A 20,227-nucleotide genomic window follows, 5' to 3' on the forward strand; every position below is an offset into this window, starting at 1 on the left:
AATTTGGCTAGACCTTTTTTTATTCCTTTGCCATCTATGGTTACATTAAATTCAGATGATGGTTTTTTTTCCTCTTCCTTTTAATTTTTTTATGCAAAATTGATATTGGAAGAGAATGTTCCATTATTACTATGTGTACTCTGGCCTGGAGGCTGGTTTGGGCATTGTTGCCCTGCCTTCCTCTGGTAGGAAAGTAGTCAGAAGGTCCTCTGAGACTGCTGGGTGAGCTGGGTCCCTTCCTTGACTCACTGGCTCCTCTCCAGCTCCAGCACCAGGCCATGGGATGTCATGACTCTGGGTGCAGGGTGAGCTCCAGGTGAGCAATAGAAGGGATCCCAGAAAATCTGGCCCCCACCACAGAAAAGATCAAGAGCCCATCCTAGGTACCCTGGAAAGATGATCAGGGGTTCTGTACCCTTGTGAAGGTTGTCCTGGCACCTTTGTCATCACTTTGAGTAGCATTTTAAAAAAATGTTTTATTAAAGTATAGTTGATTTACAATGTTGTGTCATTTTCTGCTGTACAGCAAAGTGACCCAGTCATACATATTTACACACTCTTTTTCTCATATTATCTTCCATCATGTTCTATTACAAGAAATTGTATATAGTTCCCTGTGCTATACAGCAGCACCTCATTGCTTATCCATTCTAAATGTAATAGTTTTGCATCTACTAACCCCAAACTCCGAGTCCATCCCACTCCCCTCCCCCCTCACCTTGAGAACCCCAAGTCTGTTCTCTATGTCTGTGGGTCTGTTTCTGTTCTATAGATAGGTTCATCTGTGCCACATTTTAGATTTTTGAGTAGCTTTTTAAATGTATCTTCCTCTTGACTTAGGAAGGAACTAGGTACCTGGAAGCCCACAGTCATTTAAAAAAATTCAATCAATAAATTAATTGTGGCCAATTTATAAGATGTTAACCTTTACATCCTCAGGGATGGTGACTGTGGCTTTGTGTGAGACCTTTTACAGAATTCTCCCTTACTTCTTAAAATAGCCCTCTTTCCCCAAAACTTTTAAAAAGTCAAGTTTTATATCCACACATTCAAGTTAGGTACCTTTGAAATGGAAATTAACAAGCTGAAGTAATTAAATAAAAATTATTAAATTTTCATAAACTTAAGAGAAAGAGATTTATAGCTGTGATTTGAGAAAAAGGGAAACAGAGTTCATACCCACCTTGGTTGTTGATTTTTCCAGTGACTCGAGAGTATGCACCCTGAAAGAACACACGAGTCTTTTCTTTTTGGAAACCAAGTCCATATTTGCATAGGTTACTGTGGGAGGAAATTAAGAAATAAAAAGTGTAATTAAAGGATTAAGTTTTATTTCTGGAAGAAGTCCCTTGGATTCCTAATTGACCACTAATATTTTGGGATTTAGATTATCCCCAGCCCAGCCCTTAGCAGTTACAACAAGGCGTGATGCAAAGGATTTTCTCAAAATGTAGCTCTTAAGTTTGTGCATTCCCTGATATGTGAGCCCCAATCCTTAAGACTTCCCATTTCTACAATAATGGCATATTTATCTGATGGACAGTTGCTATTAGAGGCTCCTATCCTCTCAAGGCACCAAGGAGAGAATTCCTGGGGCTGCTTCAGACATTGCCCCTGATGGGGCTCCATCCCCTGCAGCTGGCACAGGCTCTGAGTCACATTCAAGGTCATCAGCTCCCTATCCAGTCGCTGAACAAAATCTCTGTGGTATAAGCATGAGAGCCCAGGAATAAGGTTGGCGTGACCTAGTCCTGGCAGTGTCCCTTATTCTCTGTGTGATCTTGGACAGGTCAGCTACCAGCTCTCAGTGACACCAGCCTTCCAATGAGGAGGTTGAACAAGATGATATCCAGGGTTTTTTCCCAGTTCTGCCGTCTATTCTCCCTCTTCTCATTTCTCACTGTTTCTCCATTGGGATCAGGCAGCTGGTGCTGCATGACTGAGAAACCATGCAAACTGGTGTGCATGACCATAAGCTAGTAATATGGCGGATGAGTATTTGTTGACATGACACAAAGAATCAGTTTATTTACTCTTTAGTTGCATATGTTACACTGATTTCAGATGTCTAATAAGGCAATAATAACTCTCAGGCTCTGTGGCATTTATAACTATTAGTGTCATATATTGCTTTTCAATAGCTGCAACAGTTTTTAGTTTATTTTTTTTCTCATTTGGTTAGTAATCTAGACTGTCAGGATCTAGGCAGTCAAGTTAACTGGTTTCCCCCATTTCTCAATCATGGTTGATGTCCATGCTCTTGGAGGGAGCTCCTGGACAGCTGAGTGTCCCGGGGATATCTGCCTGTAACTGGGACCCAGCTCCATCCCATCTGCCCTACCTACTCCCCCTCTTACTCCAGGAGCCCTAGGATAGGGACAAGGGCTGGGAAAAATGCCTTTGGAGGGCAGATGAGACAGGGGGATGAGAAGGAAGAACAGAGGGCAGAGGCAGCAGGTAGGAATCATCTCTGATTCTCTCCTATGTGGGGTCCATGATAGTCTGTTAGAAGGAGATCTACACAGTGTGCAAAGGGCATGAAAAAAATAATAGATTAGTATGACTGAGTTTCAGAGTGTAAGTGATTTTGATTCAAATGCTTTCTTCCAGATTTTCCCTGTCAGGGACTCCTGCCACAACCTGCTCATGGATTCAGAACTTGCTCCATTGCCAGGAAGCAATGGGACTGAGAAGCAGGGTGGTTCAGGAAAGTAGAGAGGCCCTAGACACAGGAAGGAAAAGGCGTGTCACTGAGGAGAGGATGTTGAAGGGGATTCAGAGCCATTTAAACTCCTTCAAACTGAACAATTTGGCCTGGCACTTTTAGCTTTATCTGTGTGAAAAGTAGGGAGGTGCACACTGCAGTGTATTTCCTGACCCGCTGACCTTTGAAGGTGTGGACCTGAGTGGAAACCCTGCCCCCGCCCCTGACAGTCAAAGGCTTAGGTTTAACATCACTTTATGCATGAACTTCTTTGCTCTTATTTCCAGTTTTACTCACTCCATTTTTTCTGAAGGCTTCAGGGTAATGAAAGAGTTGTGCCTAGGCACCAGAGTTATGGAAATCAGGTCCTACGGTCATACCTTTACTTTGAGGGTTAGAGAAGTTGACACACATAAGGCATTTTTGACAATGCCTGGCACTCAATACAAATTAACTCTTTTTATTGTGGTTGTTGTTATTATTATCTTTAGTAAAGAGTCCAACTCTAATATAGCCAGCATGTCAAAGAAGAAGGTTCCTCTACCCTGCCAAAGTTAATTCTTGTTTCTAAATAATTTTTATGAGAAAAATAATATATATACATATATATATACACACACATACATATATATGACTAGGTTACTTTGCCATACATAGCAGAAATTGACAGACATTGTAAATCAACTATAATAAAAAATTTTTTAATAAATAACTTTTTTCCTACTGTATACTGTCACTTAAATAACCTCTTTGATATTGATGTCTTTTAAGTGGCCTTAATAAGAGTGGTAGGGCTTATTTATACAAGTAGAAAATGTTTAATAGACACTGTTTCCTCACATGATTTTTGCTAGGCGTTGTGTGACTCGAACATTACCTTTTAGGGACACTTTGAGAAAGATGCATTGGTCTTAATACTTTGGTGTTATAACTGCCTCTATTGTTAGATGAGGTTATTAGATCCTCTAGGCTCTTTGATGGACTGGTTTGGCCTTTTTTTGGTTTTAAGTAGGGGGGTGTGGCTGAAGGATCGATGTTAAATAATTACCTTACAATGAGCCTTGAGGTGGTGGTTAAAGAAAGGTTAGATCAGAGCCTTAGGCTCTGTGCTCGGCCATCTCTTCCTGACTGTCACTGACTCCACAGTGACATTTGTATCTGTCCCAGCAGAACATCACCTTTTCCCTTACACAACTCCACAAGGACGATCTGCCTGGGTGCACACTGACTCTAACATAAGCAGTGTAATTGTTTGGTTTAGCTTCTAGCCTAGCATAGAAGAATGGGAGTTTTGCTTTTAAAAAAGATTAAACTGCATGGAAACAGTGTCACTGCTGTCTTTTTGCCTAGCAGGCTGCACTTGAGTCAGAAGATACTTGAATCTGATCCACTTAGAATTCTATTTTGTTTTACCAGTGAAGAGCAGTAGTTATGCCTGAAATTAATACAACTTTGTAAGTCAACTATATTCTGATGAAAATTTTTTTTAAAAACAAAAGAAATGGAATAGAATGTAGGAAAAAAAAAAGAGCAGTACTTAAACTGGAGAAATTTAAAAATAAGAAATGTTCTTGTTTTTAAACTACTAGTGTTGGCAGTCTGGCCATTGCAATTGTCCCAGGAGGCTTGGGTCAGACTGTCCCCCTCCCTAGGTCAGTGCAGAAAGCCACATTTGTCTTAGAGAGGAGTCCACACAGATACCCTGGGTCCTCAGTTAACTTTTATTTTTTTTCTTTGTAGGGCCATACCAGCAGCATATGGAGGTTCCCAGGCTAGGGGTCAAATAGGAGCTACTGCTACCAGCCTACGCCACAACCACTGCAACTTGGGATCTGAGCAGAGTCTGCCACCTACACCACAGCTCATGGCAATGCTGGATACTTAACCCACTGAGCGAGGTCAGGGATCGAACCCACATCCTCAGGGATACTAGTCGGATTCGTTTCTGCTGTGCCACAATGGGAATTCCCTGGGTTAACTTTTTCAAAAATTTATTTATTTGTTTTTTTATGGCCACACCCATGGCATATGGAAATTCCCAGGCTAGAGGTTGAATCAGGGCTGCAGCTGCTGGCCCATGCTGTCGCCACAGCAATGCCAGATCCAAGCCATGTGTGTGACCTACACTGCAGCTTGTGGTAACACTGGATCCTTCACCCACTGAGCAAGGCCAGGAATCAAACCTGCATTCTCACAGACATTATGTTGGGTTCTTAACCCAATGAGCCACAATGGGAATTCCTGAATTCACTTTTAGCCTAAGCAGGAAGATCTCTATTTCTTTCCTCCCCTCAGTAAGGTCACATCTATTGACAACTGTCAGTGTCTGATTGTGGCTCTTGGAAAGCTCTCATTGAAGGAAATGGTGATATTTGTCCGACGTGACTTCTGCTGCTTCCTTAAGGAGACCCAGTGGCCTCAGGCCCTGAGGACTCACCACAGCTCTGACCTCAGCCAACCCCTTGGGGAATTGGGTGGTTGGAGTGGTTTTCAGAGTTGTGCCCTTTGGGGCACGATGACCAGACCATTATCGGTGGGTGGATGTGGGCTCCTGGAAGGACATAACCCCGGGTGAGGCAGCTCTCCGCAGGTCAGGCAGAACTGGAGGGAGCTGAGAGCTGGAGGCCATCTCCTGACAGCACCTCCAGATCTGGGACAGTGAATTATTCCCTGAAGAGGATTCTGGATGGAGCATCCAAGCTTACCCACAGCTCACTCTCTGAACCCACAGAAAACAGTCCTAGTGGCAGTTTGGGAGCCTCTGAGAACACACCAAGCTGGCCACATCTTGGTCAGTACTCAGACCACAAGGTCTTCTCTGTAGGATTTCGGTACCTGTTTTGTGGACACTCAGATCAAAAACAAATGCAGGAAGTTATGCAGAATATAGAATGAATGGAAAGGGAGTTTAGGAATTACCTGATGGCTCAGCAGATTAAGAATCCAGCATTGTCACTGCTGTGGCTTGAGTTGCTGCTGTGGCGTGAGTTCAATCACTGGCCATGTCCACATGCCACAGGCATGACCAAAAAAAAAAAAAGAAAAGAAAAAGAAAGGCAGCTCAACTCAATGCAAAATGTGGAGAGAAAAGGGAATACAAAATTTTAAACAAAATATTAGGAATATTAGCATACTGTGAGGACTTGGTGAAACAACAATACAGGTTTAGATTTTAAAGGCAGAATTTCTTTCATTTTGCCCTAATCTTGCAGACTTGACAAATTTCTTTGAGTAAGGCTATGTTAAAAGAAGAAACACCCACTCTTTGCATTAACTAGTTTATAGGTAGCTTGTATTCTGTAAAGATCACTTTCTGGGAATAGGATTTGACGAGTGTTACATCTGAATTCTTATAATGATAAACAGTTTTATATGGTGTTCTACAAATACTGAAACACTTTCTTTCATTCCAGATATTGATGAATGCAGCACTATTCCTGGAATCTGTGATGGGGGTGAATGTACAAACACAGTCAGCAGTTACTTTTGCAAATGTCCCCCCGGCTTTTACACCTCTCCTGATGGTACCAGATGCATAGGTAGGTGTAATTATAAACAGCATGCATGGTTTCTTTAAATCACTTCCAAATAATTTTTTAAGGGAGATATGTAATTTGTCACTTGATGTAAAATGTGCTTTTATGGAAATTTATTAAATTGTTGACCACCCTCTCAAAGAACAGAGGCGCCTGTGGTCTTGTTTGGGGATTTTTTTTTTTTTTTTTTTTTTTTTTTTTGCTTTCTGTAAAGAGATGATCCAGGAGACCTTACAGATAGACTCAGTCTATAAATTAATTTTACAGTTAATTATCCTTGACTCCTCTCTCTTTTTACCCCCACTTCCAGTCATTTCCCAGGACCTATGTTAATTTAAGGTCTGAAATTTTATAATAATCTCTTAATTGTTCTTCCTGCTTCCTGGCTTCCCTGCAATCCATCTTGTCAGATTTATCTTCCTAAAATAGTACTTTGATTAAATAACTCTCCTACTCAAAAACCTCTGGTAGTTTTCCACTAGGATTTGGATGTTAGTGTTTTTCAGTCTGTGTCCCATGGAATCTCCAGGTGCTGAAAAGCCCTTTCAGGCTGCTGGGGTGGGAGAAAGGGACAGGGAAATGGAGGAGGCTCTGTGGAAAGGGCTCCTGCCCCACCCCCATACACACACTCCAGGGAGTTTTGCTTTTATCTGGGTGGAAGTTAGCCTTCCATGTAAAATATCAATTAAATAAGAGCTCCTGTTTTTTAAAAAACAGTTTTGAAAACTGTTGAATTGAATGGCTGCTCAGACTTCCTTCAAAGCCCACAAGTCTAGAATCAAGTTCAAGAGAATAGACATCCTGATAATGAGGGAGCTTTGTTCTCTGACCCTTCCAGCCTAGCTGACTAGTCAGGGCAGTCCCTGCTTTTCACCCCAGATGGGTCATTCATTCCTTCATGCCATTCCTGTTGCACCACTCAAGGTGCTCCTTCCAACTCAAGACCCCCTTTCACACTTTCTACTCAGATTCTCTATCTTTGAAGAGATCAGCTTACCTGAAAGCGTTTCTCCTGAACCTAAGGATATGCTTATTATTAATGGTCTTATAGGGACTTTCTGTGTTTCTCTATGTTTCTATCTCCCTAAGTAAGGTATAAGTTCTCCTTAAAGAACAGTATCTACTCTCCTTATATTCCTGGTGGTTCTCAGCATAATTCCTTGCATGTAGTAGGCACTCAATAAATGTTGAATGTCAAGATAAGTAATTCCCCCTTATTAGGGCAAAGCTGGGAAGTCTGTGGCAAAAGGCTTTGGAGAAAAATGAAATGCTGTCTTTTGATGTTTGTTTCTGGCCCATATTTTCAAAGACTCTCAGCTTCACATCTTCACCACAGGCCATGACTTTCAGACCAAAACAGAATTGCACTTGAAATTCTGAATTCCTTTTTAGTTAGTCACACATAATAAAAGCTGAGGGTAGTTTCTTACAGTTGATACTTGAGTAAGAACAACTCATGAGGGAAGCCTATCTGGACTTTTCCTTAGAAACAATGGTCGTTGGTGCCTGGATTGTTTGATTTTCCAAAATCTATCCATAAATGTTGAAACTGCAGTGAAAGGATGCTACAAATTCATGGAGCTCCCTTTTTTCCTCAAACTTTCCCAGTTAGCACATGAACTCCAGTGCATATGCTTAGCAGCAGTTGTTTCCTGGCCAGATAATAGGTAGATTTTTTTTGGTTTGTTTGTTTGTTTTTGTCTTTTCTAGAACCACTCCCGCAGCATATGGAGGTTCCCAGGCTAGGGGTCTAATCGGAGCTGTAGCCCCCAGCCTACACCATAGCCACAGCAACGTGGGATCCGAGCCACGTCTGCAACCTACACCACAGCTCATGGCAATGCTGGATCCTTAAGCCACTGAGCAAGGCCAGGGATCAAACCCACAACCTCATGGTTCCTCGTCAGATTCATTAACCACTGAGCCACAACGGGAACTCTGATTTTTTTTTTTAACCTTCAAAGAGAGACCCAAATGACATTAAAATAATTGGCTGTAATAATTTTAATACATTGATGTATCAGTCTTTACATTTTTTAATTTCTTTCCTTTTAACTAATATATTCATTCTGTTTACAAAAGAAGAGAACTAACATTTGTGGGTCACCTCCTAGGCGTAAGATATTTTATGGAAATTATGTGACTTAATGTTCAAAACAGTAGATGGGAAGCTTCAAAAGAAGCTTAATGTTCCCTGTAGGTGGAAGAAGCTGAGGTTTAGGAAGTCGAGACAAAGATTTGGTCCGATTGTTTAAGCAGTTACTAAGTGAGGGCATGGGATTCCAACTTGGGCTGAGTCTATAGTCTGGACTCCACCCATTGCTTCCTTCCAAATGAGCAGGGGATGCTTTAAATGTTGGCTTGCCATACCCCTAGGCAGGAGAACTTTGTTACTTTGTTGTACCCATAATTAGCAACTTGTTACATAAAATGATCCCAATGACATTTCTCCCTTACTGATTGCTGATAGTTCCTGCCAGGGTAAATCACAGAGACTCCTCCCCAAATTATCCCTAGTGGGAAAAAAAATATATATAGTTGCTTGTTTGGAATAGTACATCTAACCAGTTGGAAATTCCACATGTAGATAGTGGTCTGTAGCATCTTCCTTTTACATTTCCTTTACCTGTGATATCCCAGCTGTTACGTTCTGTTACAACGTTCTGTGACTCAGATCTCACCAGTCCTAACTCTCCCTTTGTCCTCTAAGCTCTCACAGTGATATTGCATTTTATTTTTTGTTCTGTAACCTTTCTCTGGCACTTTATAATATTTTGTGTAGGGTTGTTTTTTTCATGGTAGTGTGGTCTGTCTCATCAATTCCCAGGTGTCTGAAAGATGCCTTGTACCTAGTTGGGGCCTCACAACTCCTAGCTCCTGGTTGATATTAGTGATTGGTTAGGGGAGACCTGTGGATAGGCTGGGAGGACCTGTAGACACCTATTTAATCCATAATTTATTTGTTTGGATGTAATGTGATCTCTGGGTCCTGAGAGTAAGGACCAAGTGATTCAGAAGGGGAGAAAGGAAGAAACTTTCCTACTCCTTTTCTGCCAGATATCTTAGCCAAGGCGGATTTAAAATAGATGGAGGTAGCTTGGGCTTATCAGACACAACTTAGAATAGATATACAAGGAGATCCTGCTGAATAGCATTGAGAACTATGTCTAGATACTCATGTTGCAACAGAACAAAGGGTGGGGGAAAAATGTAATTGTAATGTATACATGTAAGGATAACCTGACCCCCTTGCTGTACAGTAGGAAAATAAAAAAAATAAAAATAAAAAAATAAAATAGGTGAAGGTGTCTTAGGTTCCTCCTACCTCCCTTTATCTCCTCTAGATCTTAACATTCTTCTCCCTCATGTCCCATAGACCTTCAGATTGCTTTAAAGCCACCCCCTACCCTCTAAGCAAAGTGATCCAGCACAACAGTGGTTTCCTTTCTACTTCCTTTGGCACTACCATCTGATAACATGGGGAACTTCAGGCTGGTGCGCCCAAGGGTCAGATCCTCTGAATGGTTTCTCATTTTTACAACTCGTCCCTTTCTTTATTTATTAGCCCATTGGTTTTCTTTACAACTATAAGCAATGAAAATGTGTGTATTTTAACAAAACTCTCCTGAAAAAAATAAATTAGTACAGTGATTATTGTATGTTCAGGTGCCATTTATAAATCAGGGACTGCCAGCAACCCAAATGTGGCTGGTAATTCCTTCAGTCCCAAGAGTCACCATTTTGTTCAAGAGTCTCTGACCCATGATTTATCATATAAGTCAGCCAGCTGATCAGTAAAAGAATATCATAGAGAATTTGCAAAATAATAGACATTAGCCCATTAAGCATTTGCTGTTGGCAGCTGTATGTCCCAGTTTTGCTCTGAAAGATAGCCCACACTGAAAATTGTATATATAAATTTTGGTCAAGTGTTTATACTGGGTTTTGACCACCAAATTCACTTGAAGCTGGGATGTAAGCCAGTTTTGAACATCTCTTCCCATTCTTAACAACCTTCAGTTTCCATGCCCAACATATTAATCCTGGAGTATATGCAGTATTAGTGGCTTTAAGGCAATGCAAATTAGGAAGCAGGAAGTTCTGTTTCTGCCCCCGTTCTTCCTAGGGGAGGTGCCACCCAAGTTTCCACAGAGCATTCCTTGTCTGCACTCCCCTCTCTAGTCATTTGCTCTGGAACAGGCTAGAGTAAGACTTGTTCTGCCTCTTTGCTGAGACTATTAGTTTGACCAGAGGTGCAGGAACTTGGGACCACAAAAAATTTCTGGAAAGCACATGTATACTTACTAGTGGTTTCAAGTAGTTTTTACAAATAATCTCGTATCCTTTAAAGTGGGACCCATAATTTTCTTTTATGGTTTATCTAGGTTTGTTGTAGCCGTCTTCCCTTGACATTAATAATTTAAGTGTTTCTAAGTTAGCTTTGGTTTTTCATTTTATTTCATTTTGTTAATTTATGGAAACCCTCAAGATTTTAAGCCTCTGTGTTTGTAAGAATGACATAGATGAAAGCAGTTATAGGTATGACCCTCTCTGATCAAACGATGGTTAATATGTAGACTTACAGGAAACATAGGGACATATTTTTGACTATGCACAAATTCTTCACCTTAAAAAAGGATTTCCCAGTTATATTCCTTCAAACGACAAGCATATTTAAAATATTAGTTAGATTTAAAGCTTTATCTTATAGGAACTGTACACAGATATATTTTACTTGAAGAGAGGACCACTGCTAACCTAGGACAGTTATATCAAGGTGTTCTGCATTGCTACCTGCCTTCTTTATTCCACAGCATGACATCAGAGGCCCATGAAACAGTGAGGTTTCTCCTGTGTCACGGGCCCTTTTCTGGTAGCCCAGAATTGTACTGTGTGTCAGTGTTGTCATGAAAGTCAATAAAAGTGACATATAGAAAAATGTCTTTCCTGTTGCTTTGAGAAGATAACCTTTCTGCAAAAAAACCAAAAAAAAAAAAAAAACCCAAAAAACGTAAAGAACTATTGGATCCTATAGCACTAAGAACTTGAAATCATGTACATTTTGAACTTGTAAATAATAAATACCTTATAAAATCAATTAGGTTGTGTTGTGGGATGGAAATCTGTGAAATTGGATTGTTATGATCATTATACAACTACAGATGTGATAAATTCACTTGAGTAATAACAAAATAAATAAATAAATAGATAAATAATAAAAATAAAAATTCTTGCCAATGCAAATTGTCGAGAAAGATATAATAAGTATAAAAATGAGAAAAAATGTGATTATTATATTTAATGCATATGATATAATTATATGGTTGGAAAATTCAAAAAAATAAAAATAAAAATAAAATAAAATCAATTAGGGCCCCAGGACAAGAGGAAATCTTGACTAACAAGCATTGGATCTGCCTGCAAAGTAGCTTGCTCCTTTAACAAAAAAAAAAATTCACAAATCTGACTTAACCATTTCAGCCTGAAAAATAATGAAGATCTTCTAGAAATGGAGATGATAGTGCAGAGTTCATGTTGTTTCAAAATGGATTTATATCAAATTTTGCCTCAGGTGGCTCAAATTAAGTCGTTTGAAACCAAGGACCACACAGTCTCCCTTCAGTATAGAAACATGTTTGTATAACTGATTAACTGTCACCACCAGTGATTTTCTTCATCTCTCTTTTCCTATGGCTTATATGGCTGTAATCATTCGTTCCCACCTTGGGGATGGAATGTGGGCCAAGTGCAGCAGTTCACAGGGACAAACAACGAGCATCATTGCCGAGCAGTGCACGCAGTTTCCCTTCCAGGGCAGGGCATCAGTTCATCCTGTTCCAGCCCCAGTGGGAAATGTGGTGGTGCTGGGGTGGGAGAGGATCATTAATAAACTTGATCTCAATGATGTGTATGGGGGTTTCTTTGTCCTCTCAGATGTCCGCCCAGGATACTGTTACACGGCACTAACAAACGGACGCTGTTCTAACCAGCTGCCACAGTCCATAACCAAGATGCAGTGCTGCTGTGACGTTGGCCGGTGCTGGTCTCCAGGGGTCACTGTCACCCCTGAGATGTGTCCCATCAGAGCAACTGGTAAGAACCCTTCCATTTATCCTCTTGTATCCCAGCTCAACCCCCACAAGCCCAGAGGCAATGTGCATGCTGCAAATTTAGTGGAAATCTGGGTAAGTTAATAAGATTCCAGAAAATAAAGGAGACAACAATTTGGAAATTTCCCCAAATAATGAAGAGGGAAAATATAGAGGTCTATACAAATTAATAGTGTTTTGAGGTACCATAATCTTACTTAGCTTGCATACTACCACTGAGCAGCAACTTGACTTGTCAGGAAGAACTTGTTCCTTCTTACCCTTGTGTATTTCTTTTGGCTCATTTCATCCTCTAAAGCTCGGCACTATAAAACTCAACCTGCTCAGAGCCTTTCAGGTGAGTTATTCTGGATACCCATTTCCTCCTTTTCTAGCATTTGACACTTTCCTCTTTGTTGCCAAATCCTATTGAAATTTTTTCTTTTCTATTTCTCTTTTATGTCATACTTATTTCCATGTAAAGCTCATTTTCTGTCATCTGGACTATTGCAGTAACCTCCTAACTGGTCTCTATGAAATCCACAGCTGCCACATATCTTTCCCCAAGCATAACTCATCTGAAATTCATTATTTGAAAATTGTGTCTAGGGAAGATGTGGAGAAAGATGTCCAGAAAAAAATTTCCTAGGATGAATGCAGGCTATATCCAGTCGTCCAAGTCCTTCCATTTCTTAAAAATAAAATTTTACTACTTAGCATAACATTTAGAGTCCCCAAATCTGAGCCCAGTTCATTTTTTAATTCTTCTTCCTTATAGTAGCTTTATTTTCTAATTATATTTTATTATCAAGCTTTCCTTGAACCCAGTCTGAGCATTTCTATATTCAAATCTTCTTTTTTTTTCTGAAAACTTTTCTGCAGTTCATGTCCTTACTCCCCATCCCTGCCACCCCAGCCTGTTTATACCCCAGCCTGTTGGTTAGTTTCCACTGATACATGACCTAATCCAAGCACATACCAAGATAACCACAGCTGGAGGTGCTGCCTGCTTGCTCAGTGCTCTGGGTTTGTGCTATTGCTAAGGCACAGATCCCATCTGTGCAGCTTTATGCCTATGTGTCTTCATGTATTTCTTTTTTACCAGTTGATAGATCTCATCCGTCATCATTCCTATTCCTTCAGCTTTTTTAACATTTCCCTGATACTTAGCAAAAACTTGCTTGTGGGAAGAATTTAGGTAGAGTGTACAATTTATGAGGTGACAGCTTTTCTATCAGTGGAAACTGGGGTTACATCTTCTTCTCAATCTGGTTCCTGAAAAATGTGTTTAAATCAGGAAATTTTAGGAGAGAACATCAAGGTGAGGATAGATGAATGCAAAATTAATGAAATACTTCCGAGTGTGCTATTCACAGAACACGAATACTCCATTATCATGGCTTACAGACCTGCTCACAGAGGTCGTTTTTAAGTTTTTGTTTATTACTGAGAATTATGTGTGTGAATTAAAGAAGCAAGAAAATCTTTTAATATATTTCAACATATAACAAGCCATATATTTTGTCTGAGTTGCTTTATAGTCTGTGGCCTAAAAATATAACACACCCTTCTTCATTCACTAGGGCACTATTTAATGGGTCATTGTTTAGAAGCAGGTGACTTTCTACTAGGACAGGAGAGTCGTTTTTTAAATACATGCGTTAACTTAGGAATCAGCAGCATTTATGTGGACTCCTTTCTTTGTTGAGGCCTTGAATAGAGGAGTGAGGACTAGAGCAGGTTTAGATGCCCGAAAACTTACTCTGGTACATGTGGTACAGAAGGCCTGGTTCCACTATGTGGCTTTGCAGGGAGCTGCTCTCCTAGGGATACCACAGAAAGATGTACAAACCTGAGGGAGGCCCAGAGCAGAGCAGGTGGATAGAGCAAACTAATTTGCAGGTAGGTATGTTTGTTTGTTCAAATGTTCCAGTTCCAGTACTACAGAGCCCTGGCCTCTGGAGGGTGATGATATTGGAAGGACTGTTTTAGATTGCTCAGCTTTTCACTTAAAATCAGTGTCACCTCCAGGTTAAATGGAGATAGGAAGGAGGGCTATCAGGACAACAGCTGAACAAAATTAGCTTCAGATTGCTGATCCTGGATGTTAAGGGACTCAGTGGAAAGTTATTAAGTTGAAGAAAGCAGGCAAAAGTACGGAATCCAGTCTGATATACTTTGCTGGAGAAGTTAAGAGGAATTAATGGTATGTTTAAAGTAATAGACCCACCTAATTAGCAGAAATGCTGATAAGCTATCCAACTTCTTTTATACAAATCCTAAAAAACTTTTTTTTTTTTTTTTAAAAAAAAGGTTGGTTGGTGCTTGGAAGTAAAGCAGGCCCCTAAGTATAATTGCCATTCAGTTAAAACCCACATGGTTAATGAAATCCTCTTGTGTGCAATTTGCCAGGTGAGGCTAAGAGTGGAAATTAGTTGTGAGTCAGATAGGATCCTTGACTTCAAAACTGCACAGTCTTAGTGGTAGGGAGTTGTTAGAAAGCAGGTAGCCCGGAAATGATGGGTATGGCAGATGCAGGTGATAATTCTATAAGAAAGATCATTGTGGTTTAATGAGAGGGACTGTGGCATCCTGATTCAGGGAAGCATAAACAATATGTGAATCCTTTCCAAATACACTCAAGTCCTACAGAATCTCTGTGGGTTGAAATTCTAGATAAATAATAAAGTAGTAGAATTTTCTGAACACATCAACTTAACCTGAGTTGGAAATGTCAAGTATGATTGAAAAAGTTTTAGTAATGGACCAGATAATAACAAGGTACTTGGTATCTAGATATATTTAGTCAAATGTAAATGGACAGTATGTCCCATGAGGTTGAAATATAAATACATTTCAGTAAGACATATTACTGTGTGGAAGAATAAGTCAGATTTTAGTCCACAAGGAAAATAAACATACTAACCTAATTTCTATTAATGGATGAAGCTAGTATAGAAAGTGTCCATGGGAGAATCCTTGTGTGCAAGAGGTATTAAAATTATCAATATTCTGGCAAGAGGGAAAAAAAGAAATTTTAAAGATCATATAGTTTACTTATAGAAGGGAACTATGACAAAACACAGCTATTTGTAGGAAACATGAAAAATGCATAGTTAAGTAAAGACATTTCTCAAAACGTGCACACTGTTTAAAAACACCTGTTTGGAAGCCTCTCTCCACTGAAAGGTGTCACACATCTGAAGATGATTTATTCTGATAAAGACCTGGCATTGTGAGAAGTAGGAAGCCACCTGTGTAATCACAGGGGAAACAGTTGACTAAGTCAGTGTGTACTAATTCTGGGGATCATTCTGCAGCATTAACATCAGACCACCACCCTCTAGTATCCCTTCTGCCCCATGGCCTGCGTCCTCTCTGTCATTTTATTGTCTCTCACAAATAGATATTCCTCAGGGCTCTGTCTCCTTACTCCCTTCTATTCACTTTCTACACCTTCCTTACATGAGCTCATCCATCCCCATGGCTTTAAATACCACCTGTCTACTGATAACCTCCAAACTTCTAAGCAGCCCTGACTTCTCTAGGTTTCAAACTCTTATAAAACTGCTGTGTGACATCTCTTATGGATGTCTGACGTCTCGAAACTCCTATGTTCAACATGGAACTTGGCTTCTACCCACCAAACCTGCTCCCATCACAGCCTTTCCCATCTCAGCTGACAGCACCAACATCGACCCAATTGCTTAGCCGGAAAACAAGAAGTCATTTTTAACTTTCTGTTCCCTCAGCTCTGACATTTACTCCTTCACCAAGCACAGCCCATTTATCTCTAAAATGTGCTTCAAATGTGCTTACTTCTGTCCTGTTCCATCACTGCCTCCCTGGTCCAGCCATCCTTGTCTTGCCCTTGGTTTTCTGCAGCAGCCTTGCCTTTCTCCTGTAATTCTCTGTATGCTAGTGAGAATGATCTGAAAATGTTCATCTGACCATGTCCCACCCCTGCTAAAGACTCCCTGTGGCTTCCCATTGTAAATAAAATAAAATCCAAGCACTAAAAAGTATGCTCTTTGAGAGTCCCGTGGGATCCACAGATGGGAAGACTGAGTGGAGAAAGTGGTGTTTTATTCCATTCTTCCTTGAGGTGAATTTTGACATAGGTGAAGACTTCGTAGGTTTTAAGAGGGGCATGTGGTACACACTCTGGGGAGTTTGTTTTCTGGTTTTGAATGATTGTTCCAGTACGGTTGCTGCTATAGGTATTAGCAATGGGAATTAAGTCAGTTGGCTTTTTTCCTTTTCCCTAATTGACCTCTGTGGTTTGAGTATCAATTTTATTTAGAGACTTCTTTAAAAACTGAGAGTGACTTCCATGGACTTATAACTTGTGCTCCAGCTCAGGTGTTGTGTTGTGTTTTTTTCCAGAGGATTTCAACAAGCTGTGCTCTGTCCCTATGGTAGTTCCTGAGAGACCAGGGTATCCTTCTCCACCCCTCGGCCCCATTCCTCCAGTTCACCCTGTTCCTCCTGGCTTTCCTCCTGGACCGCAAATTCCAGTCCCTCGACCACCAGTGGAATATCCATATCCGTCTCGGGAACCACCAAGTAAGAATTCAAAAGTCATCTAGTTACTTTTCTTGCATAAATCAGGTTAACTTTTTTTTGTTTGTTTTTAGTTATGCTGCTTAAGTCATGAAGTTGGTTTACCAATTCTTAAATATTTAGTTTTACATAGTGTCATATAGAAGTTTCTCAATTTGCCTATTGCATAGAGGAAAATGAGCGGTTGCATCTTCTTTGGAGACTAATGTCCTTTTGTTATTGATGGTGTGGTAGAAATTTAAATCTGATTCACGGCATGAATTCATAGTGGAGGTTTAAAATTATGCTTTGGGTTATGTATTACACAAAGCAGTTTGGCAAGCATTTAAATACCAATAACTCTCTGCCTTTATTGTTTCTCCAAACTGGAGTCTTGAGAGTGAGGCAGAGAATCAGGCTACAGTGGGGCGGGGTACCTGGCCACATGAGTGCACAGGTGCTCTCTGGAGTCAGGAATGGAAACATGCTCTACAGATGCCAGATGACCTTTGCCCAAAGAGTATCCTCCTTCCTTCATGATTCAGCATCTTGCCCCTTCTTAACAGAATAAATGCTTATGAAAGAGTTCCCGTTGTGGCTCAATGGTAACGAACCCGACTAGTATCCATGAGGACACAGGTTCAATCCCTGGCCTTGCTCAGCGGGTTAAGGATCCTGTGTTGCCATGAGCTGTGGTGTAGGTCATAGATGCAGCTCAGATACTGAGTTGCAGTGGCTGCGGTGCAGGCCTGCAGCTACAGCTCCAATTTGACTTCTAGCCTGGGAACTTGCATACACCACAGGTGTGGCCCTAAACAAAACAAACAAAAATGTCCCAGTTGTAAATAACTTTAATGGGGTTTAATGTTATTCCTTTTAGGGGTGCTGCCTGTCAACGTCACTGATTACTGCCAGCTGTTCCGCTATCTCTGTCAAAATGGACGCTGCATCCCAACTCCTGGGAGCTACCGGTGTGAGTGCAACAAAGGATTCCAACTGGACCTCCGTGGAGAGTGCATTGGTATGTGATAGAACATTAGACTGCCATCAAGAGGCTATTGCAATTCTGTTCCATGCCTACAGGTTTTCTATTGCCACTGTGACAAATTATCTTAAACTTAGTGGCCTAAAACCACACAAATTTATTCTTACATTTCTATAGGTTTTAAGACCAACACAGGTCTTTTCTGGACTAAAATCAAGGTGCTGGCAGAACTGTGTTTCATTTGGAGACTCTTGGAGAGAATCCATTTCTCTACTTTTTCCTGCCTCTAGAAGTTGTCTGTTTTCCATGGCTGAGGGCTCTTTCTTCGTCTTCAAAGCCAGCAGTGTAGTACCTTCAAATCTCTCTCTCTAGCACTCTGGTTCTCGGTTCTCTCTTCCAATTCCCTCTTCCACATTTAAGGATCTTTGTGATTACATAGGACCCAGCTGTATATTCCAGGAGGAATAGATTCTGCTGATGAGCAGCTTTACTTAATTGCCCTTGCCATGAAGGGGAAGCAGATTCACAGGTTCTGGGGATTAGGACATGAAGGTATTTGGGGTTCCATTATTATGCTTACTGTAGTGAATTTTAACTTGCATTGTAAAATACATTCAAGGCATTGCCGGTAACTCCAACTTAAGTCACTTATCAAAGCCTTGAAGCAGGAAGATGGATGGGCTCCAGGATAGACATTTACAACCAGCCACCTATCTGTACTTCAAGATAGAAATACCAACAGGCACAAGGCAAATAACTGGAGCTTGTCTTCTGTAGACATGTTAAATAATGGTAATGGCTGGGACAGAGAGGGGTGAAGCCCTGCCTGGGCAAAAGATCAAGAGGTCATATACTTCCTATCCTTGTGTTCAGGAAGACCCCAACTCCACGTGCACACAAAGACCCCTCTGGGTCAGACAGGGAGCGGGTGCCAGGCCATAATAAGTCTTGATACCATCCCCAAACCTTTTGCTTTAGAATCCATCTTAGCCAACAGATGAGCACACATATTGGGAAGGCCCTGGGCCCAGTCAGGTATGAGAAATAAAACAAGATAATTGGCCAAACGAAAACAAAGGCCCAGAAGTACTGCCTCATAGAAATGATTTAAATCACCTCTCTGGCAAGTTCTTCATTCAGAACACCCACACCCTCACTCCTCTTTTCAGTGTGTATTATTGCCTTGCTTCTGCCTTAGATAAATAGACTACTTCTCTCTGTGCTTCCCTACATGTTGTACTGTGTTTCTAACAATAACTTTGTACCTGTTTTTACAGTCTTTGCCTCCTTGAAACATTCTTGCTTTCAACAGGGGCCAAGAATCAGGGCAATTCTGCATTAGCTAGTCTAGTGGTTAGGATTCCTGGTTTTCACTCAGGCTGCCCAGGTTCAATTCCTGAGTAGAAAATTAGTATGTTACCTCAAGCCGACACTCATTGAAAGTAGCATGGACCATTAAAATAAAGCATTAAAAATATCCCTAAATTATGAAACTTTTCACATTTCACTAACTTGAATGGATAACTTACCAGTTTTCGCTACTTAGTCATTAAAAACCAAAGCAAGGAACTTTAAGTTGTTGACAAGGCATTTAAGCTAGTGAAGGGTGGAAGTGTTAAGACAAGAATCATTAATTTGTTGGATAGGATAAGAACACCCAGTTGCCATCTAGTTTTTTAAAAAGAAATTGCTGTCTTGGTTATGTGGTAAATCCCAATTTCAATTACGAATCAGGCAGAGATAAGGTATTCTTGGTTTCTCACGCTCTCTAGTCCCCTGGTGGTATGAAAACCCCTTTCCAGCAGCACATTAGGAGAAGGCCCTTCAATCCTTAGAGGGCAACCAGAGCTGGTAGGGAAGGGAAAGTCTGGCTCAGGCTTGTGAGAGCAGACCTGCAGCTGTCACGGCAGCACGTGACTTCCAGCAAGTGGGTTCTCTCCCATAAGCCTTAGCTTCCTCGTCTTCACAAGCAGAGAAAAAAAACCAATTCACCTCTAAGTAGACAGATAGTTCTAAATGACTGTGAAAGTAGTAGGAGCCTGTCTGGAGATAGGGTGTTGGTGGTCGCAGCCTCAATGGTGGGTGAGACTTGCCTTTTAAAGCTGCTTCATGCTTTGTTATCATGTTCTTAGTGGAACTTAGCAAGGGGTGCTTAGATACACTTAGGTCTTTTTATTGAAAAAAATGAGCTTCGTAGACTCCTATCCAGAAGCCACTTGTGAAATGTTAGTCGGATTCCCTTAGGCCAGACTCAAGGAAGAAAAGATGTTTATTAGCTTGGAGTGTTGAGTTGCTACATATTTGGCATTTTTCTCTGAAAAATGACACAGGAAAAGAATACACTTGAGCTGCTCCTCCAGTCTTGAGGTGG

The 20,227-nt window shown here is 40.8% G+C and overlaps 1 protein-coding gene across 2 annotated transcripts in view; it reads left to right on the top strand.

The window, feature by feature from the left end:
* Positions 1–20,227, top strand: part of FBN1 (fibrillin 1) — a 258,581-nt gene that overhangs the window by 127,415 nt on the left and 110,939 nt on the right. For both annotated transcript variants that reach the window (XM_085011361.1, NM_001001771.1), the window contains 4 exon segments: positions 6,118–6,243; positions 12,175–12,333; positions 16,716–16,895; positions 17,752–17,892. In XM_085011361.1, coding sequence (XP_084867487.1) covers positions 6,118–6,243; positions 12,175–12,333; positions 16,716–16,895; positions 17,752–17,892 — 606 coding nt within the window.

This window comes from Sus scrofa, chromosome 1 (assembly GCF_054392235.1).
Source record: "Sus scrofa isolate SSC_HxYL_T2T_F1_AM1 chromosome 1, Sscrofa_HxYL_maternal_Yorkshire_Landrace_v2.0, whole genome shotgun sequence".
Classification (NCBI taxonomy): Eukaryota; Metazoa; Chordata; class Mammalia; order Artiodactyla; family Suidae; genus Sus; species Sus scrofa.